Source organism: Cyphomyrmex costatus, unplaced genomic scaffold (assembly GCF_001594065.2).
Source record: "Cyphomyrmex costatus isolate MS0001 unplaced genomic scaffold, Ccosl1.0 scaffold11, whole genome shotgun sequence".
Classification (NCBI taxonomy): Eukaryota; Metazoa; Arthropoda; class Insecta; order Hymenoptera; family Formicidae; genus Cyphomyrmex; species Cyphomyrmex costatus.
In genome coordinates this window covers 71,830-98,362 of record NW_017275063.1, presented here as the reverse complement: position 1 = coordinate 98,362, position 26,533 = coordinate 71,830, and the positions used below count along the sequence as shown (strand labels likewise).

The 26,533-nt window shown below is 35.8% G+C and overlaps 1 protein-coding gene across 1 annotated transcript in view; it reads right to left on the bottom strand.

Moving 5' to 3' along the window:
- Positions 1–26,533, bottom strand: part of nmo (serine/threonine-protein kinase nemo) — a 99,002-nt gene that overhangs the window by 16,242 nt on the left and 56,227 nt on the right. Inside the window, 3 exon segments of the mRNA XM_018542289.1 lie at positions 7,098–7,204; positions 22,631–22,686; positions 23,373–23,502. Coding sequence (XP_018397791.1) covers positions 7,098–7,204; positions 22,631–22,686; positions 23,373–23,502 — 293 coding nt within the window.

The window sequence follows — 26,533 nt, the reverse complement described above, 5'->3', positions numbered from 1 at the left end:
TCTCATCATATACGTGACAAAGTTACTTCGTCTTGCGAAAATTCCGAAATTGATTTAAATTAAAATACGTAAAAATTAGAATTATAAAATGAACGAAAATAATATAATAAATTTGGAAGTAAATATCTTTAAAAATTAGAAAAATCTCGACAAAAACAATTGATAATTCGATAATTATATTAATTTACTTTTACTACATGCACTCTCGTCCTAAATAAACTTCTAGTTTCTGATTTTCTTTTGTCTTCGCAATTGAGTATTTTTATCTTTAATAATTGGATAATTCTACCTTTCCGAATTGACATACATTGTATTATTCCACTTAATGAAAATGTCGTATAATTTACATCATGGTTTCTATCGCGTGCATGATTAAGGATTCAACTTCGCGGCGTGCATATATAGTCACGTCGTCTCTCAGAATATTATCCTTGATCGATACACCTGTTGTCGATTAAGTCAATTCCGATCAGACGTTGAATTTAATTAACAACGTACGCGCGCGTACGTGTACGTACTTATGTACACTGCATCACATCGACCTGTTTCCGGCATACGTCTCGCCTTCGTGTACCGCATTTAACGTCAAATTAAATCGTAGACCAAGGTGTATCAATACCGAGGCATAAATTAAAGTGTATCAAAGATAATCGAAGACAGGTAAAAAAAACCTATTGCGTAAATAAGAAATTTAATTGCACATAAATGAGAAAAGAAAAGCATTACATTTTTATCATGAGTCCATCATCTAAGTTCGTATAAACCTTTTATTTATTTGTTCATTTATTTGTTTTTTAATAATCCGTATTAATTATTCATTTTCTGTCTTTATCGAAAATATAATTACATCCCATTTTTATTTCTTGGTCTAACATACAAAAATTATATCATATACATAAGTTATAACATTATCAAATAATAAAAATAAAATAGTATAAAAAACGTTCTCGATAAAATCGAATAGGTAAAACACTTTTAGTATAAAATAAAGATTTAAGCTGGAATAGCGATGCTTAAGACGGAATATGGTGTGGCAAAGTGAACTAAAAATTTGATCAATCTATACGTCGCTGCATGTGGTTCGCGCACGTGCAACGAAAACTTAAAGCTAAGAGGGTTCGCTCTGGCGAAGTTCCAGCCGATTTAATGTCGGTGCTTGTTAATGTACGATGTAGAAGAATGACAGGCAACTGAAGAGAATGTGAGCTAATATTTGCTCTCGAGAGCAGGACTTTGAATTATTAACTTCGTCGACTTCTGGCTGCGATTTGACGTAGCGATTCGGAAATTATGGTCTTCGTACTTGAAATAAAGAGGACCAATTATAATATAACGGGAAAACACATTTAAATAATATCTTGAAGAAAAGTGGATTAACTATGCCTATGTAAATTTTGAATAATTTCTTTTTTAAAAAATTTACTGAAATTAATAATTTATTACATTATATTCTAAAACATATATTGTAACTTCTTTTGTAATTATAATTATACAATTGCAATAAGTAATATGTACCAATGAAAATGACTAAACTTATAATAATAATACAATTACGCAAGTTAAGTAATCAAAAGAAATTTTATCGTAATCCTTATTATAGTTTAACGAAATTTGAATTAAAATTAAAAAAAATATGTCGTCGAATTTATTTCGACAGATGATTTAATACAACAGTGCAAGGAGATTTCTTGTTATTTCCTTTGACTTTGCGGCAAAATTTAAAGCAAAAACATTATCTCGCTTGCTTATGCGCAAAATGCGACGGTGTTTAATTAAATTATTTTGTTTATGTTTCTTCCTGCTTCTCTTTCTCTTTCTCCCTACCTCTTGATGTTACGCGTTACACTTAACTGCGAACGAGATTATACACCGTGTAATCCGCTCATTAAGATTCGTTTGACGTCGATCGCAACCACTGGCAAGTAGTACAAGCGTACAAATCAGCGAAGTCAGACACGCCGCGCAACATGTATCATAGCCTGCGAGGAAATTACTATTACCATCACTACAAATCGCTCTAACATGTGCGATCTTGTAATTAGAGATTAGAAATATTCCTAAAGTGCGTCTGCTTAGAAAAAATTAATTTTATAATGAACTTATTTAAAATCTCGTGTTTATTTTAAATTACAAAACACAGATACAAGTTTATGTAAAAAGTTAATTCTTCGATAACAGTGTTGAAAGTCAGGAAATAAAGATTTGTATATTGTAATTACAATATTTTATGTTTTTACACTCATATTCTAATTTAAATTTTTCAATTGATATAGCTTTCGAAAAACAATTAGTTTTTTGATAAAATTGTAATACCTAACAAATAAATTATTAATATATTGACATTGAAAACAATTTGTTCTAAATTTAAGTCATCGCATTCTAGTATATTTTTAATGCTTGGTTTGATGTTTAAATAAAATAAATAAAATCAATCAATTAAATTAGATCAATCAATTTAAGAATACATAATAAAGGTCCACTTGGATACAGCTTTACGACGCAGTTCTCGTCGAAATTAAGTTAAATTAAATTCTTTACTAAATCTCCTGATACTATTTATCCGTTTACAAATACATTTCCCTTTTTTCCGCTGTCTCTCTCCTGAACGGTATCGGTTATTCCTGTTGCAAGACATCGATTTTTTGTTACACAATGCTGGTACGTACCCTTCTCAGTAGATTAAAAAGAGAAACGCCGTGATTTCTCTTCAAAAAGATATTGCTCCTTAATTAAAACGTTGCGACTGGCAAAGGGAGCAGAGGGAGGAGGTAGAAGGACGCTGAACGAAAAAGCAGGAGTAAGGTGAGGTAGTTAGAGAAGAAGCCAGAGCCGACCGGATGACGGGGTCCGGGGTCACGAATGGGCAGCGGCAGGACTGGTTTCGAATCAGTCAAGAGAAGAGCTGTTTTCTATTCTATTTGCTCCAACTTTATGCGTCGCGTTATACTGGGTGGGAAAGTCTGAAACTCACGACAACGCTCGCGAGAAGATTCGATCATCACACAAAATCATACAATTATTATAAAGCAGAAAATTTTGCATTATTATAGGTATGATACATAACTTTTTTTAAATTAAATTTAATGCTATTCTAATTTTATATTATTTTTAATATAAATTCTTGCGCGTTGAACTAATTCCGAAGCTTCAAGCCAGAATGCTGAAAATTACACATTGCGATCGACAATTCGTAACTCACAGCAAACGGGCAGTTTGTATGTCGGATATGTCGGGTATGTCGAAAATGTGTCACTCAGTTTTCCGGTTTCTGACGTCTCCTTGAGATATGTACCGCTGAAGCACGCAGAAGCTTGAACGAATTCAGAAGATAAAACTCGAATCTAATTCGAACGAACGTTGATCCATGAAGACAGTCAAGAGAGCAACCGGGATTGACAAATATTTATTTGCGTTCTTGGCCGCATGGTAATTATAGAATAAGGAAAATCGCGACGAGAGATCCATTAGAAACGCTTGTCAAGAAATCTCACTATTCGGCAAGTGCGCAATTCTGGGTAAATACGTTAACAGCGGATGTATTATAATTTCAGTAATCTTGATTCTTATTTGTACACTACGTTAGAAATATAAGTATAAAATTTTCAAAACTAACGTAAAGCATATTCAGGTATTTCCTGATTTTCAATGATAATTTTATTTGAAAAATATTATTAGTGTTAGGGTGTAGAAATTAAATCTAGTTCAACGCGAGTTTTAGAATTTACATTAAGAATAATATAAAATTAGAATAGCATTAAATTTAATTTTAAAAAATTATGTTTATTATACTTATGATTGTGCAAGATTTTATACTTTAATTGTATAATTACGCCGATTGTTTATCACAGTTAATTTTTTGAATTATTTTCTTTCTTTCTATACCACTTGATCTATTCATTACATTACACAAATTCCTGATATCTCCAAGATAATTCCACATGACTCGCAACGCAATTTCGCCTCGACAGTCATTCCAATCACATTATGTTACATCGAGACATCATTTCTTCTCGTGCTTGCTCAGAAGTATCGAAGACAGTAATTTCAGAAGTAACTCTATCTCATCATGACAGGAGAGGAAAAAAACGAAAAAAAGAAAAACAAGACGAAGACGTCGCCGTGACGAAACTGGAAAAATCTTAATAATGGGAAAACGAAGAAAAATTACTATTCGCGACGATGCACCTCGGTTGGCCAGCGCATAATGATCTGGTGCATTCGCGTTGCTCTCTCGCGTTGTGTTCGCGTTGCACTAGTTGCGCCACAAACCTCCTTTCTGCTCCTCTCGGCCGAGAGCGGAAGCGAAGGGTGAACACGAGAGCTCTCCTTCGCCTTCACTGCTATCGCGCGATTCGAGTTGCATCCTTCGTGGTGAACGGGGAAGGAAGAACATGAGATGCAGCGGAACCTGTCGTGACAAATCGTCCTCGAAAACAACCAGCTGAATGAGAAACAAAAGTGACGACACAATAAATGATGAATTAACGTGGCTGCCCTCTTTGCGTCTGTCTTTTACGTCTTAAATAACAGAAGCTAAAGGATGCACTCGGTAGAATATATTCGTGAGAGGATCAATTGGAATTCGATCATCAGAGTGAGACACAAAAATTTTCTCTTTTGCTTATAATTGCGATGTAATTGATTTACTTCTAAATTAGATTTTTCATTCTCTCTAGATTGATTTATTTTCGATCTTAAACCATACAGAGGCAATTTAGTAAATTACTAGGAACTGCACCACAGAACACAGAATTTCTACTAATTTACTAGATCGTGCTATCTAGCTAGAGAAATAGTACGTCTGGTTTTGATTTGTTTGACTGCAACTAGATAGAATGTATTTTCTATTTGCAAACGCCGACTTTTCCGTCTATGATTGCAATATTTAACGTTACAGGTATGTGAATTCTCGTAAACATCTCAACATGAACATCGTAGTACTTGGAATTAGAAAAGCGGTTCAATCGGCAGCGAGAATTTATTTATCGCACATGCGGTAAATCATAAGATGTGCTCTAATATCGCTCAGAAATGCTGTATATGCAAAGAGGGAAGTATGAGTAACGAATTTAGTGCCCTGCAATTCGTCTCTCATTTTTCTCCTTTTCTCTTCTCTTCCTACCTATATCCTATTTTTCTCTCTCCTCTTTTTCTTTCTATCGGCGATTTCATCTCATCCAGTGCCACATTCCGTCGCAATATAAGCAAAATCGATCGTACGAAAAGATGACTTTCTCTCTCCTGTTTTCTGTTTCTCTGCTACCATTCTTTCCTATCCGTTCAATCAAAAATCTGCGATTGTGTTCGTCGTAAATAATTGCCTCACCACGTATTCCAATTTAATATCTCTTGGAAATAAAAATATAAAAGAGAGTTATAAGAGTATTTACAATATTTAGGTTATCTTGTTATTTTTATTTTATATAAAGTAGAGAAAAAACAAGAATCATATAAAATCAATACATTTTTTCAATTAACACTCGTGTAATATAATGCAGTACACATTTTAAACGTGACATCTCGAATTATTTGAAAATAATATCGATAAGAGCGAAAAATCCAAGAAACAAGCGATCTCAACCGAGAAAGTTTCAACACAGCTACTTTCAAATTTGTCTATTATCGCAGTGGAATTTCATTTTCAGACGATGCGATGAACACCACTTTTCTTTTTCCATCCCCCGTATTCCCCGTATTATGTCGTGTCGTGTCGAGCCCTTTTAATCCAGCGCACCCTTTGATCCGTTCTCCCTTTCTTTCTCTCTTTTGCTCGATGAGAGAGATGTTTATCCCGCGTTTTTGGATAGCCAAATCGCGCTTGCACGGAATACAAAGGGACGGCAGTTTTCTAATAAAATTCCGCATTCATGAAATGTAATCACGCGTGCTGTGCGTTTGATTAAAATTACGCTCGACGGTGCAATATGCAACTTCTAACGCATAGGAGAATCTCAAGTTTTTCATATCTCTGCAGAGGGAGAATAAAAATGTAAATATTATACTTGTCTTTTTTATTGCGTATGTCCTTCGTATAACGTTGTCGCGTTAAATTTTAATAATAATATCACTATAACACATTCTTTATAAGAATTCCTGCTATAATCTTTATCTTTCATTTAATTTTTGTTGAACAAATCAAATTTCAATCAAATGAAAAAAATGAGTCGCGAAAGAATATCGTTGCTTTTTTTGCGAAAGGAGGAAAATAGTGATGGGAACGACCAAGAGAAAAAGACAAATGAGAATTACGAAAAGGGTGAACGAACATTTTTCAAGTCCAGGGAAAGGGACAGAATGATGGAGAAGAGGGGGAGGAAACGAGTAATTCGGCAAGCCAGACAATGTAAGGACGATATAGGAGCGTCGAGATCCCGGGATGATCCCGAGGGATGAATAGAAACGATCCTGTTTATCCCAGTTCTTCCACCCCCATTGCTTCCACCGACTCTCCCTACCTCCCCCATTCCGCCACCCCTTATCTAGCCATCGCCCGACAACGACGACGCGGCGACGGAGGCAATATGCCGCTCGTGGATTTTTATAACCACCAACTTTTCCCTTGTCCTTCGCCATTCTCATCTCGTTCCTTGCACTCAACCCCCATATCCTGTTCGCCACCTTCTCCCTTCTCCTACCTGGCAGACTATCTCGGAATCTCGACCTCAACGACTCCTGAGAGGTCATCAAGAGAGACTGGACCGGCATCCTCGCCGTCCCGGCGGGAGCTCTAACTTCGAACTTTTTCATCCCTTCGCATCCCCGTCTTTTTTATAGATTTTCATTTCCTGACGAGAATACGCGCATTATGTTTTAATCGAGCTGACCTACTAGTTATCCGTTTATATTACACTTTTTCACTATATTTAATTTAAGATTGACATTAAGAATGCATCACTGTGTATATAAAAAATTATAACGTAATATATATGTGTAAGCACATACATATATTGTTACGTTAAAATACGCTGCTATAAATTTTAAAAGCACATCGTGATATATACTTCTACTCTTCGGCTTCTTCGTTTTAAAAAATTCCCGTTCGTATCATTACACGCGCAATAAAAAGAACGTGATATGTTAAAGCTGCTGTAACTCACCTCGTAGGATCTGATAAAGGAAGACCTTGATGTGGTCCGGGCTGAGATGCTGTGGGCTCACGATGATCTTGTGCAAGTCGCTCTGGAGCAGCTCGGTGATCACGTATCTATTGGATGGCTCATTAAGGAATTTATCGATTATCATCGCTCGCGTATTATGTTCAGTCGTGTCGCACATATACTAGCGACTAGCAATTAACAGGTGATTCTCCTCTCCGTGTCGTTACATCGCACTCGTAGAACACAGGCCGACTAATTTCATACGCGATGACTTTATTTAATCCACTTAATAATTTTATTTTTGATACGCTGAGTGTGAATATTTTCGATAACGTCACGAATGTAAATACATTTGATCTTAAAGTTTGGTGAAAATTGCAGTTTATTTTTTAAAAGCCTAAATATCCAGAAATAAGTAAATAAAAATTCATTTACAACGTAGATTTTAAATTTAATATTCGAGATAAAATATCAAATTATGTGTCTGTGATGTTTTCAGGATATATTAATTGGGACATTAATTAATATATTAAAGCAAATTTAATCGGGTTGTTATTTTATCTCATAGTTAATAATTACTTCATCGATGTTTATCATGAACATCATGGATAATATTTGTCTTATTATTGTTATTGTACACACATATGTACTCTCCATTGCTGAATGATATTATATTTTCTTACTGCCCAAATAATATTTCACTGTCCGTTTAATTGTCACGGGTTAAAATAATAATGATCGGCCGGTCTCCTGAAAAGGAAAATTTTTTATCGAAACAACAGCCACCGAGCGAATAATCCGTCACCGAGTTATACCGATCCATCAACGTCCAAAGTAAAACTGCAATCGCGCTGTAACGCGGTGTAAAGTAACACGCATGCGATCGCTTCATCGTGAAATATCCGTGTCACGTGTGCGGTCGAGAGAGTTAATATTTTCGCAGCAGTTGATTTATGGCGTATACGAATACATTTGGCGAATGACCGAGCACCCGATCGCTCGGGATAACGTAATAGATAATGAATATCGATATACGCGGCTCTCGATAGTATCTACTTGCCTGCTGTTGACAGTGATCGAATCGGTCATAATGAATACGATTGTCGATGTCATAATGCCAGGAGACACAGAGAGTGGGTCCATTACAGAGAATGGCTGATCTCGCTACCGAAAGACTTTACATAACTAAACAATATTGGATAAATTAATATCGAAGTCAATTTAAAAAAAATTCATCTACCAAAAGTTAATAATTGGAATTTGGCGTTTTCTCGGTGGTTTTATCTCTGTATCATTAAAATATTGAGCTTTTTTTATTCAGATAAAATTTTACTCTCTAATTTCTTAGCACAAATTTCAATTTTTATCAAATAAAAGTTTTATCATTTGAATTAAATAATTATTTGGAATGTAGAAAGATGTAGAAAAGTAATTCCAAATTGTTCTGGATTTTTTGAAAGCCTAGAATAGTAAAAAATTTAGGCTATAGATAAAAATGACCCAGTGTGCCAACGGAGTAAGTAAAAATTGCGGAATTTTTTTTATTTTTATAAGAAACTGTAGGACTATGAAAAGTGTTATTGCCACTATCATTACTTTTTTTTATATTAATAAAATGGCGTGCTAACTTTGCAATCTAAATTTATGTGGATCTATGAAGTTAAAATGACATTCTGTTATCTAAATCTAGTTCTACAGTTTATAAAAATAAAAAAAAAGTTTCGCAGTTCTTCTATGTGTGTGCTTATGAAGGAATTAATCCTTATCGCGACAGATTTCTTTCTTCCTTTTTTAATATAAAAGGAGCACCGTTAAAAAAATTCAAATTAATTTAATTTATATAAGTAATTTTACGACTAGCAATGTTTGTATTTTATATTGATAATTTGTTCATTTCGTGAATGATAATAATCATAGATACAAAACTGAATTATGTTTGTTTCATGTTTAAGGCCGAGTATGCCGCGGAAATATCGAAGGAACCAACTTTAAATCGGAAGTGCAATGTCAGGGACAGAACGCGACGTTGTGTGACATAATTCGGTCCCGAAAACTCACTCCCGCGCGAACAAACGCGCGGGAGACGATGTTCGAGAACGCGAGATAGCCGAGAGACCGAACGAAATAGTATAATGGCGGAATGAGGTCGACTGGGTAGATTGGAATGCAGGTAGAGGCTGCCCTGCCGCGAACCTGACGCGGTATGCAAGTCGAGAGGGAGAGAGAGAGGGATAGGAGGAGAGAAAGAAAGAGAGATTGCGAGAACTCAAACTGGCTTTGAAAGAGAACCTGAAACTGAGATTTGAGACGGTTGTAAATTTTGTGGTTTCGTACCTCAATGTCGTAGACACGCGACAAAATTATCCTTGTGCCTTGATATTCTGCCGTGTCAAATTATCTATTGTCTAAAAGTGAGTATTGATTTGAGAGCCTGTGCCGCTCCTAGTCCACGTGTAACCAAACTGAAGCTCCGATCGATCGATCGCGATCAAAGAGAGAGCGAGCACATCGGCCCCTTTGAATTATCAGAAGCTCGACGTTTCGATTTCGTGATACGAAGTAGGATAGGGTACTGTGCAGTCCATAGTGTTCGTGACGCATAATTACCGTTTGATAATTGAAGCGTCGAGAAGGATACACTGGATACACTGTAACAACGAAAGCCATACAATGACGATGAAAAAGAGCTTATTTGCTTCACATAGAACGTTGATAGTTTTCGAATTTCGAACTATAGAAATTGTTTTTATTATACTTCAAGAATCCTCTGTGTACAGTGACTGCCAAAATTTGTCAGCCAACATATAATTTAACGATAATTTTTGTCAATCTATTTTTCAGTTTATAAGTTAATGAAATTCTTATCATAATCAACTTAAGAATATGATGTTTTAAATATTAAAACATATTCAGTATTTTATTTATTAAGATTCGTAAAAAATGTGAGTAATACAAAAAATTATTTAGTCAAAAACTTTTGACAATCATTATAAGTATAGGAAGCATACCATGGAAAAACGTTATTAGTTCCAAAATTGTATTTTATTTTGTGAATAGCTTGTAAGTGTTATATTTTACCATATACTAGTATTTGGCGTCAAAAATGTTACTACGAACAAAAAGAAAGGGTAATACAATTCAAAACGTTAGAAAATTTATTGTGGAACTTTTACTAAGACTTACGACGTTTTAACTCACATATATTTACTTAAGACTTATAACATTAAAAAATTTTAATAACTTTAACACGCAATTTTTTTAAAACTTAATTAAAAAATGTTTGTAGAGATTGATTGCTCATATCTTCAGTTATTCCAGTAATTTTTTGCGGAATTTTTAAAGCGATAGTTTTCAAAAGAGTATGAGTTTTTTCCTTTCTCCTGAAAAATTTAAAAAATGGCACTTATAACGTTTTGCTTTGTACGCTTCATAATATAAATGGTTAAAAAAATATGGGATACACTTTAATAAAATTTTTTGAAATATAGTTTCGCGACAAAAAATAAAATTATTCCTATCAACCTTCTGTCTTATGATAGAATTTTATAATTTGATGTAAAATAAATAAATAACTATACATTTTTCGTATAAAAGATCTATTTTAAATAATATATCTAATATGAAGATATATTATTTAAAATTTAAAGAAATGAAAGATTCTATGCCGTGAGCATTATCCAAAATCAAATATAAAAAATTTAAGATATATTGCTTACTAGAGCAACTTTATCTAAAGGAACGTAAGAATTTCGTATCTTTTGCCGTGTAAAAAGAAATCCTTGTAGCAAAAGACGATTTATTTCGACGAGTGTGCTCCATTTCGAATTGAACTTTGCGTTTACAGGAATACGATATCTCTTCACTACGTCGTAACGTCTCTATTGCTGTTTCAGAGCCATGATTGATGGCCGTGCATGCCTTTCGACATAAACAACCGCGAGATCTCGCCAGGAAAATCATGTTATGGACGCTGAGAAGGGTAAATTTTCGACTCTGTGCTTTCAAATATCACAGTAGATAAAAATCAGACAAAATAACTCTAATTTTTCTATTTTATACCACATACAAATTCTCACGTGATCCTTTCTTATGATAATTTTCTTCTTTAAACTAAAAACAAAAAATTTTCTCAACTATCGATGAGAGTAGAAAAGGATTGTCTTTTTACAATATCTACGATACACCATAAGAGGTAAGAATGCAAAAGACAAGAAACAATAGCCGACTTTGCACGCCAAATACATTTCCAGAATTCTAGAGATCGGATTAGAAGGGTTGATGTGGAATATTTCTTTCAAGATAGAAATTTCTTTGCGTCAATTTCTTCAAAATTCAATACCAACGTTATTGGTATTTAGACACTTCCGTGAAGAAAAAACTCAAATCCAAATTATCCAAGAACAATCTACTGCAAAAAATTAACAATACGACAGAAATAATATGTGCAAATATTCCACGTAACAACATATTAAAGTACAGCGATATCTAATAAAAAATTACAAAGAAGTAGATCATGTACGACACTTCCCCCGAAAGCTCTCGTCATTGTCGGCATTGTGCAGCATGCTTAAGGCACCGCCGCACGATTGGCGGATCGATGCGTGCCTGCCTGCCTGCTTGCCTGCCTCCTGGTAGGCACGTCGACCGGTTCCTGGACAAAGCGAGACTTGCCCCTAGCATCATCTCTCTCCCAGCTCTCTGCTCCGCGCCGCGCCGAACCAGCAAGCGCGAAGGGAATTGAGTATCCTGCCGTTTTCTACCATCTTCCCTTCCCTTCTGTACCCTTCCTATCTCCCTTCCCTCCCTCTTCGTTCCCCTCGTCGTTCTTATCCGATACCGGTCCAAGGAAGAAGAATCTGGAGGACTCTGGATGTGCAAATTCGCTAGGAGTCCCATTTCGCAAATAAGCAGCGAGACTCCATGACGTGTTAGGAGATCATAAAAAGGACAAAAAGATGCATCCTATTTCTACTGTAATGGTAAATGAGTCCGGATAGATATAAAAATAAAATGAGAATTTTAGAGTTAATTCTTTCCTTGGCATAAATCTCAGTAGAGTCAGGGTCACTGATCGAAACCTTACGCTTTCATTCTTCGTATCTAAACCGTAAATTAAGATTCATTATCGAACAAGTGTCGAATGGGAGTATCGGATTACATCGGACTTTCGAACATCTGCCGGGAATGTATACCGGTAACGCTCTTTTAGATTATTTGCTGAACTGGATGACAAAGAAGTGACCATCCAATGCGACAACGAAGATAAGGCTGAGGATGATGAAGACTTAGACTCCGAGGTGTTCGAGCAAGGCCGATCCGGCTCGTCCGACCGGTCAACCGAGTTCGAACTCGACTTGCGCGAACGACTTTGGAACATCTAGAGAGAAAGAGAAAGAACTCTTGCTGCTCTCTGGCGCTGCTTAAAAAAGGCGCGAACTTAAGCTGCGTCGATTTAAAGAAAAGTTTGCGACACGTCATGAATAAAAACTCGATTTCAGGGTCGGTTTATATTCAAACAACTTCGTAGAAAGTGATAAAGAAAATATTATTTCAACGTATTTGTTTAAAAAATACACACGTAGTTTCTAAATAATTAATTTAAAATTACAAATTAATATTTAATTTAATTCGAAGTTATTTAAAATGAGATGAATTAATATTTTAAATTGCTTTAAAAGCAAATTTTACCGTATAATGATTTACATAATAATTTAGATGGTCATCAATATACGTAAAACCATATTACTTGTATTCCAAATTCAGATAGGTAATAATAATTTGTAAGATAATATAATTTTTAACGTAATATTTAAAATAATTTAAGAGAATAATTTTGATTGTTTTGCGCAAACGTAACTGCAGTGAGCGATTAATTATACCTGCGACGTTAACACGCTCCGTTTAAAAACCGGGAGAAGTGCATACAAAATAAGTTTCCGCGACTTTTCCTTCCGACTCGTTCCCTCGGGAATCACGTGCTCTGCACTCCCGATTTTGCATACATTTAAATACTTTCGCGATGAATCTCGTCGAGGATCCAGAATGCGGACACCCGGTATAAATTTCGATTCACGGTATATATTTAGCGTGAGCAAAACGCGATGAGATAAACTGTTTCGCATGTCCCATTCAATTGCCATTTCGTGTCAGAGTTTGGAACTCACGTTGATTTTCGCACTAGAATATCTGTATTTGAGAAAAGGATGCCCGCGATAAATCCCTCACGATGCGCTGAGCTCGAGGCCTCTAAATTAAAAGCGTCGTTGAAGCCACAGAAACTCCGCCAGTATCCTCGTTTCGTCAGAACATCGATACATATTGGAAATCGAATCGGAACATTTCGCGTAATGTCGTAAAAACGCGAACAGATCTGAAGTAACGATTCTCTATATCTCCTCCTATTTTTGACCGAGCAAAGCCCGTTCGGGAAATGCGACCAACATCGTTTTTCGTGAGAATACACGATACACAGCGCAAAAGTTGGACCCTTTGTTTCTAGAAGCACCAGAGATTAAAGTAAAAATACATAAAATAGAATTTATATTAAAACAAAATAATAGGAAAATTATTTCGATAATTTAAGTTTAATTGTAACCCCGAAAAAGTCACATTTATACTCTGAAGCAGAAAATTTTTATAGAAAATAATAAACGTCATTAAAACTGTTATTTTCTTCGTTTTTCGATAAATCTCATTTTTTTTGCATAAAATCTTTAAATTTGTAAAATTAACTGTTGTCGGTAAAACAAATTTGTTACTTCTGTAATAATTACGAATTAAGAGCGTTCAGATGAAAAGTGAGAGATGACAGAATACTGTATGCCTACATTAGCGTAGAAAAGTTCTCATTTGGTCAGCAAGTAACACGATTCTTAATTAGCTGATTATTCAGTTAATTATCACTTTCTGTCTTTCTCTCGGTCGTGTAACCGGATTCTAATGATTACTGGAGATGACAGCTATTCGATGAAATTTTATGTACGTATATCGAGCGGGAAAAGAAAAGGGAAAATGAGAGGAAACGAATGGTTGCGAACAAAGGACTCTCTACAGACCGACCAAAAACTCCAGATCGATATCCACAGAGCGTGATATTCAATACGCCTCAAAGAAGCGAAAGGAAAGGAAACTGCGATCAATCTCGGAAATGTGAGGTACGACTACGAGGAACGAACTTTTCGTAGAGTTTCTCAGATCCGCTCAAATTATCGCGAATTCCTACATGACATTGTTCACTCTTTTACTTTTAACAAATTCCGACGTTTTAACATACTTCATAATTAATATTAAAAAATGAACGTTACATGAAAAGAATCATTTTGCTGAAGTATTTAAAAATGTAGATACAGATTTGAAAATAATTTTGTTCGACGATGAAATTATTATATAAAAAAAACATGCTACAAAGAACTTTAACATTCTAGCAATTAGCTTGAGCGTCCTACATGATTTTGATAATTCAATGAGAATACTTTTAGATTTGTATTTAGCTAAATTTTTATAGATACTTCAGCAAAACTGTTCTTTCCGCACTTATGTGTAATGTGGTAAAGTATCGAATCAAACGGGAAGTTTTGCTTGATTTCTCTTTAAGTCGATTATAGCTAAAAGTCGTATATCAGAAAAAAATAGACGAACTTTTGGATCAATACGTAATAACTTCTATTCCGTCAGATTGGATAAATTTCGTATTGGTTTTTAGGAATCTTTAAAATATATAGTTCCTATCCGGTAGTCCCGACGACGCCTTAAGCGCCGTTCACAACATCTAACCGCGGATAATCAATAAAGTCCTGCTTCTATCTTTCTCTTTCTCTCCCTTTCAGCGTCGCGACGGCCTCTCGTACAGTACTCGTCGATCGTCGAGATATTCCAGACGAGACGACGAAAAAAGATACGTCCGCGCCAGCAGCCCCGAGCCGTTTATTTAAAAAAAAAAAATAAAATAAATCGTCTGAATCAAACCGGGAAAAATCTTTTTCAACCCTCACTTCCCAGCAAGCTCAACTTCCCAAAATTATTCGTTTATTAATTTTCTCTCTTTGCTCTTCTCTTTATGGAAATAAATTGAATCAATAAAACTTGATTTGTATATCATTGGAATAATTAATAAATGTAATTATATATGAAATTAATGGAAAAGACTGACGTTTTTCATATAGTTTTTATTCGCAATATTTGCATGCGTAGTTTTATCATTTAACATCATGTCGTGCATGTTACAAAGTGCCCTCATTAATAGTACATGTTCTAAATACCGCGCATCGATACTCAAAGGGAATACTCGCGTAAAAAGGGATCATCAAGGGAAGAGATAGAAAATTATTCACATCTCATGTTAGGTGAAAAAAGCGTCAAAAAGAATGTTGAATATCGCGTAAACTTCTAGCGTTTCGCTTAAATTCGGAATTATTTTTTAATATTAGATTTTTAATGACTTCTTATAATATTACAGTCGGCTTCAGGCACGCGCAGAATGATTTACTTGAATTAAGTAACTTGTTGTCTCAACGTTCGAGTTTATCGAGAAATTGAACTTTCTTTTTTTCGATATAAACTAAAAATAGAAATTATGCAAATAGAAATTTTAAGGACGGACTTCTACCTTTCCTCCTCACTTTCCAATGCAATTTTCAACACGTCAGAGTAGTCCCGTTTCGCAAGGTGGATAAACGGCGTGGGAACTCGCGCGCGCGTGCCCACGCGGTCGTGCATGTGATTCGCGTTTTTCCGGCAAGGGAAAGAGATAGAGAGACGCCTCCGCGCGCTCTCCGCCGGATATCCATTCGTTAATAAACAGCGTAAACCGATCCCCCGATGCCGTAAGGAACGGAAACATTGTCACCCGTCACCGCGTCGCCGAGTTAATTGCATGCAAGCTGAATCTCGGTGTAAGGCAATAATCAGCGATGACAGCTGACATCGTCGACCACGATTTGAAATCGGGGAGTCAATAATGTGCGAAACGCACCGAAGACATCCGGTTAATTTGCAATACATGAACGTAGCGATGACTCTTCATATACAGCACAAACTTACAGCAATATTGATGTATAATGTTATTGCAAACATTACAACAATATTACTAGTATAATCTGTACTGTACGGATCAGTATCTTCTTCGGAATGTTATTTGCAATATGTGAACGCGTCGCGATGTAACTGGACTCCCTCTACAACACATAAACTTGCAGTAATATTGTTGTGAAGTTTGTAACGTCGCTATAATATTGCTAGAATAATCTGTGCTGTACGGATCAGTGTTTCCGGGATTATTTAAACACTATATTTGTCATCGTTCATTTATTTCTATCGGAAAATAACAGGGAATTCGCGTAAAGTCCAGGAAATAGGACGGCGTTTTCAGGATATGAACGAGAAAGAGAGAGAGAAACAGCGGATTTCGTGATTATCGTATAAGGAGACAATGTGAGATGCGAGCGAAGCGGACTGAGCCTCATTCGAGCGCACCTCGTTCCCGCCGGAAACTCTTTTTCCACGCCGGAACCTATCCAGGTCGATGAGAGGCGTTTTTCGTTCTCACCCGCAATCGCTCGTTCGCTCGCTCGCTCGCTCGCCTCCGATTTTCCTCAGCAATTTCCCGCCGCGTATTCTACCGAGCGAAACGTGGGAGGTCGTGGCGTGTGCAATGTGATGCAACCGCCGACGCGCATTGGAAACTCGAGACGTCGTGGAATCGCATAAATGCTCAAACACCGAGCTTCTAAAAAATTTCTCGAAGAAATGTCGAAAGAAGATATAATTAACGTAAAATATAGAAGATTTAAATATATAATCTAAGCTATTTGGAATAATTAAATAACACAATAGCGAAAAACAATATTTTTCTAAAATGTCTTTATGATAATTTTGAAGTATCATGCAAACAAAGTGGAGAAAAATAACTTAATTAACTTATACTTTTATTTTACATAAATAAGTGTTAATTTCCACTTTTTTCCTATATTTCGTTACAGAATTTTATAATATAAATTATTTTATGTATCTTAAAAACTCTTTTTCGCTCTTCTTCAAATTACAGGTATAGATATTTTTAATTTAACAAGAGATTTGAATCTATTAAAGTAGTAAAGTACTTTTCAATGCGCTAGCAAAAACCATGCAAAGGTATTCGTTTTCAGTTAAAATTGTTTCCCGTGAATGTAACATTGATCGAACACGTTAGATACCGTGAAAAATGTCGGAACATTAACATAACAACGGCCACGCGCGAGTAGCGTGTCGTTAATGGATTAAAAAGAGTAGGTGGCTGAATGTAATGGCACAGCTAATATTAATCGTTGAAAAAACGTAGCGCTACATTCCCATCCTGCAGAATCGTAAAAGAGAGTTTTTATCGTTCAATAACATTTCATGTAAATCGTGGTGCACGAGAATAATTGTTTATATGAAAAACATTTTGTTTGTGAAGACTCAATTTTTTCAATATTACTTGCCATAATTAAAAAGGGAGATCCAAAATAATTTTTTAAATATTGCGAAAATTATTCAATGCAACGATTATTAAAAAAGATCATCAGTCCATTATATATTTACATTAATTTATTGTCATTAGAAATGATAAACTTTGTCTTTTTCAATATCCATTAAAAAATACATCTGTATATTCTGAACGTTTAAATATTTACGATACCCATTGAATATGGATTAAGTAATAAATTTTTTATCATATCCCGAAAGATAAAAGTATAGAAATAAAAATAGATGAGATAATAAAAATAGTTAATAATAGAGTGCAAATTAATTCTTTCCGAAAGACCTTTCCAGGTGCCGTAATGGGATTTGAAAAAATAACAAACATTGGGTCTCCTGGATTAAATAAATATTAATATAATACGCGGAAGTAAAAAATTGCGATATCGGAAATGCGCGTTGATTAATTATTGTTCAGGTCGGCTTACGTAATAATTACGTGAAAATACGAATCTGGAGATATATGAGGGAGAGTTTCTACGCGTATTTCAGGAAGAACGGATTCCTCTGCACACGGACTTGTTGACTCGGAAGACAAAGAGGCTCTACAAGAGGAGGGATGAAGCGAAATTAGTTTGCGGCCACCGAGAACTTAGATCAAACCGTCAAACTCGAGCTCAACGTAACCGGTCTCGCGTGCAATTAAAGCCCCGACAGAGTTCAAACCCGAGGAAAAGCTCGGGTTTTCCCGCGAGCCGAAAGAGCGACGGTGGAATCGTGAGGAAAAGTCACTATCGTTAACTCGCGATTCTCTAATTACAGAGAGATCCAATTCTTCCTTTTATTCTCAATAGTAACACTGATATTTGATGACAATCGAAATTAAAGCACTCCATACATCCCAGAGCGAAACGAAGCCGTTCTTCTTATAATCTTCTGTCTGAGATTACAGGAGTCTTTTGTAGCACAACTGAAATTTTACTCTCAAATTCAGCCTTATTTTTTGCTTAAATTTCAATTTTTATTAAATAAAGGTTTCGGCATTTGAACTAGAAACTATTGGCAATATAACACAAATATTGAAAGCAACCCTCTGACTTTTTCCACATTGTTTGAAAGACTAGTTACAGTAAAAAAAACTTAAACCGGATAAAAACGATCCAGATAGTAGACAAAGGGTTAAAATTAACCCTCCGCTAGTCAAGTTAAACTTTGAAGGCATAGTGAATATTTTGATTGTAAAATTCTGATAGATAAATTTAAATCTGTAAAAAATAAGTGAAATTCGATTTTATAATATAGTAAAAACTCGTTAAAGCTTTCATAAGTATGCAAAACTTTCAGATTTTTATACAGTCCAGATCAATATAAAAATCTGCACGCTCTCTCTCTCTCTCTCTCTCTCTCTCTCTCTGTCTCTCTTTCTCTCTTTCAAAGACCTAAGTTGATGAAGGGTTTAAATACCGGTGAAATTGTGTAAAATTCAAAAGGCCACAGTCTCGGTATATCGAACGATCTAATCGTTGCAATGATCTCGCACGCTCGTCAAGCACGTGTGCGACAATGATCTCGTTGAAAGCTGAAATTTTGCCGTATCATTTTTCTCAATGCGATACGGGCGGATGTCGACAAACGAGAATGTCATGTGAGGGCCTTCTTCCCTTTCATTCGTATCACGTTGCGCTGTTTCTCCTACACTACACGGTGAAAAAATTACGTTAATCGAACCCACGTCATTCTCCAGCCACAGTGCAACGGATGCAACCGCCTATGCACCTCTCTCGCGAATGAAATCGATTGCGATCGCTTCGGGTGATTTTACGTTAGAATGTGAGAAATGTATTAGTTAATTGCGAGAACATCCGGCTTTTAAGTTTCGCGCGTATGTAACTGTTTATCGGAGCGATAGTTCCGTTTTTAATACAGTTTCTATTCGGTCGGATTGCATACACCGAAAAAGATATTAAATTTTAATAATTATTTACTCGAATAGTCCTAAGTATAAAATATTTATTAAATGTAAACATATACTTATTTAATGTAAAAGCCATTAATTTGATTTAACTATATATATATATATATATATGTCATTGTTTAGTACTTTCCAAAGACATATGGTAAAAGATCTATGCAAATTGTTTTCAATGTAAGAAAAGAGATCTTACTATTGCAACAAGATATTTTATTGAAGACAATGACGTATATTAACAATAATACATCAATTGATACAGTTGTGATATAATAATTTGTAGTAAATTATGCATTTGCTATTACAATACGAATTATTGATGTCAATTAATTTACGTTACGTTATCATAATGTATTAAACGCATACGATTATATTAGTTTTGTTCCGTCATTGTACGTCGTGTGATCCGTAATTTAAATTACGTCGCGACGATATCACGGAGTAAGAAGAGACGTTATTGCATCGATCTCGCGGAAATTAAGAACGAGAACGTGAATCAGGGTGATGGCGGGTGGGGGCTGTAACCGCGATATTACGAGGAAGTTGTAGTTATCAGTTACATGCGACATTGTAAATGGCAATGTGAAGATGCATGGGCGGCGTGCAGTCGGCGACCGCAGCCGCTGCTAATGGCGCACTATCGACGTATCAATGGCGGGCTGCGGCTTACGCATTAATAATACACGTGATTACCATCGAGCGAACTCATCCCGGGCGCGCCATGGTGTATTCATGGCATTCACCGTCCGTCCCGGATGGAAACCGCCTCTGCCCGATCAGAAACGGAACTGTCGCCCAGATAAACAATTAAAACCTATAACCTCGAGCGCTACCTGAATAAGCAACCAGGAATCTGACGAAGAACGCCGCGGTCGCGACCATTAAGAAAATTCTCTGCGTTCTCGCTATCAATTTTCACGTGTAATTTCGAGCGCATCTGTCTGTCCTTTTTTCATATATCGTTTTCATTTTAATACGAACTGGATATTATGATTCTGCGTAGTCTGACAAGAAGTTTCCATCTGCTAAAGATGTTTAAAAATAAATTAAGATAGGATTAGGATTATATAAGATGTAGGGATGGCGAATAATGCGTTACTTGCCGTCCCTGATAAGAAGAAATACACGAATGAAATATCAAATAATATGACATGCAAAGAGATACAAAGAGACACATATATGGCATAGAAGATTGATGACAAGGCAATGATGCAATTGCGATGCAAATGCAATATTAGCTACAGGAGGGTCGGCAATATCACTGATAATCCCTCTCGCTTCCCCCTCCCTCTTTCCCGCAGTTCCATTGGCACTGTGGTCGCCGGCGATTTCTGTGTTCGTGGCTGCGCAAGCTAATCGGGAGTTGCTCCTTAATTAGAAATTAGGCGGTCTCATTCGATGCCGCCCCCTTCCCTCGTTCTCTAAAACTCTAGCGTCGGGGAGCCGCGCTGAATTTTTCATGTGGACGAAATTAGAATCGATCGTAGCCAGAGACCGCAGAATTAAATCGCAGGAAGGACGACGGGGAGGGGAGGTAAAAAGTCAGCGGTGGTCCATCGATGAAGTTTCCGCAACCGCTCAATTTGCGCTCCGATTATTTATTTGTCAACGCAATTAATACCATTCCCGCTGCGAAAAATTGATCGATCTGCATGGCACCGTCGCAGTTCGTTTATTAACGAAACATTCATTCGTTTGTCTGTTTATTGATGGATTTATGGTATCATTTATTTCGTCGGTTATCCACTTGTTTATTTACGGATTTATCTATTTATTTAATTACATGTGCACACGTCTATGTAGTGACTAGCCAACTCTGGGGTTAACTCTAGAGCAATCCAATTTATTTTCATTTATTTCATTTATATTTATTTCTAGCTTCCCTTTCTCTTGTTAAAGCAAAGCGAGTCTCTATAAAAAATAAAGTGCACGTGCACGTTTATCGCGAAATATTTTGTAGATCTTATTACAATGATGAAAAAGGACGAGATTAAGCAAAAGAAAATAATAGGAGGAAAAGAAAGAAGGACGATTGCGAGGAATCAGCTGGATAACTTACACAGGTAGAGAAAAGTCCAGCGGATCCTGAGATGTGATAGAACGTGAACAGGACCTTACTGGAAAAAAGAAGAGAAGGAAGGAGAGAGAGAGGAGGAAGGAGAACACGTGCGTGAGAGAACTGATTTATCGCTCACGCTACTTCGATCGAAATTAACTCAGAAGATCCCGTTCACTTAAGGACTCATTGATTGATCGATCATACGAATGACGCTCGCAAAGAGACGAGTAGAGTAATCTCGTAAGAACTTTGTCTTGACTACTGAAATAACTTCCTGTTTTGCTGTCGACCGGAAAATTATCTCGTAATGTCGACTACTTTACGAAGGACAAGTCTTTCTCATAAAATAATTTTTCGTGAAACACAATTTTCAAGTATTAACATAACGTATTTTATCTTAATGATGACAAGCGTTTTTTTTTTTTACGAAAACAATCTTTTTAATCCCTCATTAATTCTTTTGAAATCTCTGATAAGAAAATAATAAAGAGAGAAAAATTAGGAGACTTTTTTAAGTATGGATTGGAAACTAGGATTTTTCAAATAATAATACTAATAGAAGACGAGGAGTTCCAGCTTTCGTAAGAATTTTTCTGAAAAGCACAGACTCGAAGAGAATCGCGTTCGTGACCTGCGCGAGTTTTAATTGCTCGGCGATTAAAAGTTTCCGTGTCGTTCAAGACACTCATTCCGAGAGATCGAGGGTTGCGTGAGAGAGTGACACTCTTCCACGAGAATCCAGGAAAATCCGCGGAGACTGGAAATACCTTCGAGACGCCCTATCGAAACATCGCAAACACACCGGAGGCTAAAGACAATTCAAAAACTTTAGATTAAAATTGAGAAAATTAATTAGATTCAGATCGGAGATTAGTTTTACTTCGGGAAATTATTGTCTAAGTGTTCGTCTCGATCACAATCCGAGATTCGAGAATCGCGAGAGAACCTGCGAGGGAAATGAAAAAAGAAAATACCTCTCGACCGTCGAAAGGAGAATCACCTGTCCGGAAATCTCTATGCTAAGATTTATCTTCCGTGTGTCCTTGAGTACAAGCGTTTAGAAAAGGATACATCTCTTGGAAGAAGTCCAGATGCGGTGGCTGAAGGATATCCAACGCAGAAAGGACCTGCAAAAGAGACAGGAAGAGATTGAGTGCTCCATCCTTTGACTGGACGAAAGATAAAAAGAGCGCGATTGATCCTGCTTTTCTCATACAAAAAGTAGAATCCAGCAGGCAGAAGACTACGAGAGGGAGGACGACACAGCCTCGTCCTCGGGGAAATAAAACGCGGAAATTTTCCGAGACCCCATCGTACAATTTATATACGATTCATCTTGAATGTTCGTCCAGGTATTCAATGTCAAAAAATATATGCCAAACAGTATGTCTGGTTACAACGAGGCGTATAAAACAAAAAATCGTTATCATACTTTATTAAGTAATTTTTATAAAACGTTATAAGACGGTACATAACTTGTATATTATATTTAGGTAATGTATAATATATTAAATTCTTGAACGTTAAAAATGTTGTATTGAAAAAAAATTTTAATTTTAATTTATTATACAAAAAAGTCGTAATTTTTTAGGAAATTACAGACGATTATTATAATAATGTATGATAAATAATTATTATAAAATATAGAATATTTAAAAGCTAAATATACAATAGATTCGATATCGGCTTCATTTATTATCGACAGAATTACCATTTTTTTTATTTTCACGCTTGTTTCTATCGGAATTTTTCTATCTTTTTCTGTGTTTGTTCGATTACACACGTGTTTGACGCGACAAATAATACTACTCACGTTATCATGTTTGAAGAAGCAAAGCATTTTCAGCTCCCTGAAGACTCGCTTGCTGCTTACGAGACTTTGAAAGACATTCGGCAGTTTTTTTAAGGCTACTCTCCTACCATCCCTCGGATCCGTGACAGCCCTGGAAATCATAAAAACGACACAAAAATTTACAAATACATTCTTATATCTTGTCGACAATCGATGTAACTACTAAAGATAACATATTTTGGTGAGAAAGAAATATGTCAGTAACAACTAAGCGAAAGAAGGAAGTAAACTTTAGTGATCAAAGATATTTTTCTGTAAATTTTAAATACTTTTTTCAATTTTATAAACTGTTCGTCAGTTATACTATTAAACTTGAAACGCTATTTTTAAACTAAAAAACTGGAACTGTATAATATTACAAATTAAATTGATTAGCAATTTAATAATAACGATGTTAACAATCATGAAACACTGCAACGAATTTATTGCAAATATATTCTCAAAGTTATGTCTGTGGTTCAAATCTGAACCTTTTTACTATCTAGAAGGAGCATTTTTATGACTATTGAGATATGTAATGATATTTTTATCGTAATAATTATTGCAGTGATAAAATAAGTATACTTCAGCATTTACTGTATGATTATTAATATCATTACATGTTCGTAAAAGAAAAAAGTGATTGGATAGGTATCTCGTTATACTCATTATAGCTAACAAGTATAGTTATTTCAGACAATAAATCACTTTCCTTTTCTTTTACCTCGTTATATATGCTTCATTTTATTATTTCACTTTCTCTTTTTATTTTTCTGCTTCTCTCATATATATGTATTCATATACAGTCGATTACTTCATTTATCGACTAATATATCGTGTAATAAAATATCCTAAAGCTTATAAAGAATTATATAAAATCACAAAGCGAGAAGAGAAAGAAACTTAAGCTATGTTTGAAGCATCCAAACATTATTTTATATTTCAATATATTATAAATACGATTCGAAATTTAAAAGGAATAAAAAGAAAAAAGTGAACAGTATCAATTCACTTCTCAACTTCAATTTAAGAGAAGGGATTCGAGGAGGAATATACATTGGCAAATGATTAGCTAAATAATGTCCGGAAACTTGCGTCGATAATAAACCTGGAAATGCAAGCAAATGATGATCTAAATCTCTCTTCCCTTGCATCGGCCTCTCCCAGCCCTAGGCCAGAGATCCGAGAATAATTATTATCCTAGCAATTAGTCCGTTTACGGCTACAGGTTCGATTTCATTGTTGAGTGTTGTCGTTACCGCAAAACCAACGATTCCGATTCACGAAATTCGAAGGGAGAGGAGTGTACGTGTGTGTGTATATATTATATACGTATATATAGAAAGCGCATCTGCCGAAATCCCATTTTCAGTCGTGTGCCATATCTGTCCAGACAGATAAAGTAATTCCTCGTTTTTGAAGGGGAAAGAAAAGAGGGTGGTGAAAACGATTTCGCGATTTGCGATGCTCACACTCGCGTATCAATACAGAAAATAGTATAACGATACAGATGTAAATATACTTTTAGATTTACATATAGGTGAAAATATTCATTTTTATAAATAAAAATCGTGATGTGCAATATAATTACGAAAAATTGATAAAATTTCAATAAAGTAGAAACCAAATAAAGAAATGAAATTGCGGGTATTTCTAAATTATAGAGCAATTGGCAATTTTATGATTTAACCATAATATGCAATAACAGTCGTTAATTTTTTATGATTTATTGTTGCTGTTATTATTAATTGTTCTATATTATTACTGAGATCAATTATTTAGCGGTTGTTTTCGAACGTTCATGCTTTATACCGGTTTTATATAAAGTTTTATATAAGGTAGTCGAGAATGACAAATCTCTCGTACTAATCAGGTCGAAGTCGTTAACTTCATTACGGCACGCTAAATCGATTCGTTCACACGAGACGGCTGGCTCTCGTGTAGATTTGCACGACACATTTATGGACCGGGACTCGACAAAATAAACGAGGCTGTCGATGAACGGCCAAAACGGGCCCATTATCTCAAGTGTCGTCTCTTCAAGTCCCACTCACGTGTATGTCCGACCGGTCAGATATGTTCGTTGCGCCATCACTATATGATTTCGCGATAGTCGAATCGTAGGAGCAAAAAATAGCGGAAGTTCTTGACGTTCTTGCAAATTTTTAATTCAGTGAAAAAAGAAATGTACAAGTAGATAAATGTGAGTTTATTTGTCTTGAGATAAAATCTTTTAGAAGGGCGTAAAAAACCTATAGTGCAAAGCGTGCAAAGAACAAAATAACAAGCATCTCATGACAATAATAATAATAATAAAAGCAAAAAGAATAAAAACGACCGAGGTCGGTTATAATTAATGTCTCCATTAATGATAGCCTTGTGTTTCGATTTAATTTATTTATTGTAATTATATAAATAACGATATTTGCAAAGCATGGAAGTCTGCGAAAGCTCAAATAAATATAGTATTTCAAAATATTGAACGTTATTGCCTATATTAAATATATGTAAATTAATTAATTAAATTCTAATTACTTGACGATACTCCTGATAAAATTCCGATTTTCGCATAAGTCTAAAAAAACGTTTCACAATGGAGGATCAAACTCTACGAAAAAAAGATAACGTAATTAAAGAGTATTTCTAAATGACACAAAATTTTTGACAAAAGTTCTTGTACTAATCATCAGTGACATGGGTTTCCCTACAGATTTCTTTACGAGCACATTTTTTATTCGATCCACCTGCGAAAATTAGCGTATGAGGACGTTAATTACATCATCGAGCTTCTTCGAATAGCCAGAAGGAAAGAGGGGGGAAAAAAAGAGGTGAACGAGCCGTCGCGAACTGGCGAGAGATTAAGGTCGATCCACGAAGCCGAGCGAGTCACGAACATAGAAAGGTACGACGACCTTCGAAAAGGGTCAACGCACCCGCTGCCGCGGGAGTGCGCTCAGCGTAGTAGGCGGAAGTGGAGTCACGAATTTTGGAGCGGAACGACCGTGAAATGATGCACTGAGTGGCGAGAGGGGGGCGGGGATACAACGCGCCTCTAGGGACCCACTGTCGCGGTTTAGACAATGTTTATTCATTCGAAATCCCGACGACCTGACGACGGGGACCGCTTCTGTGTGCACACCTAC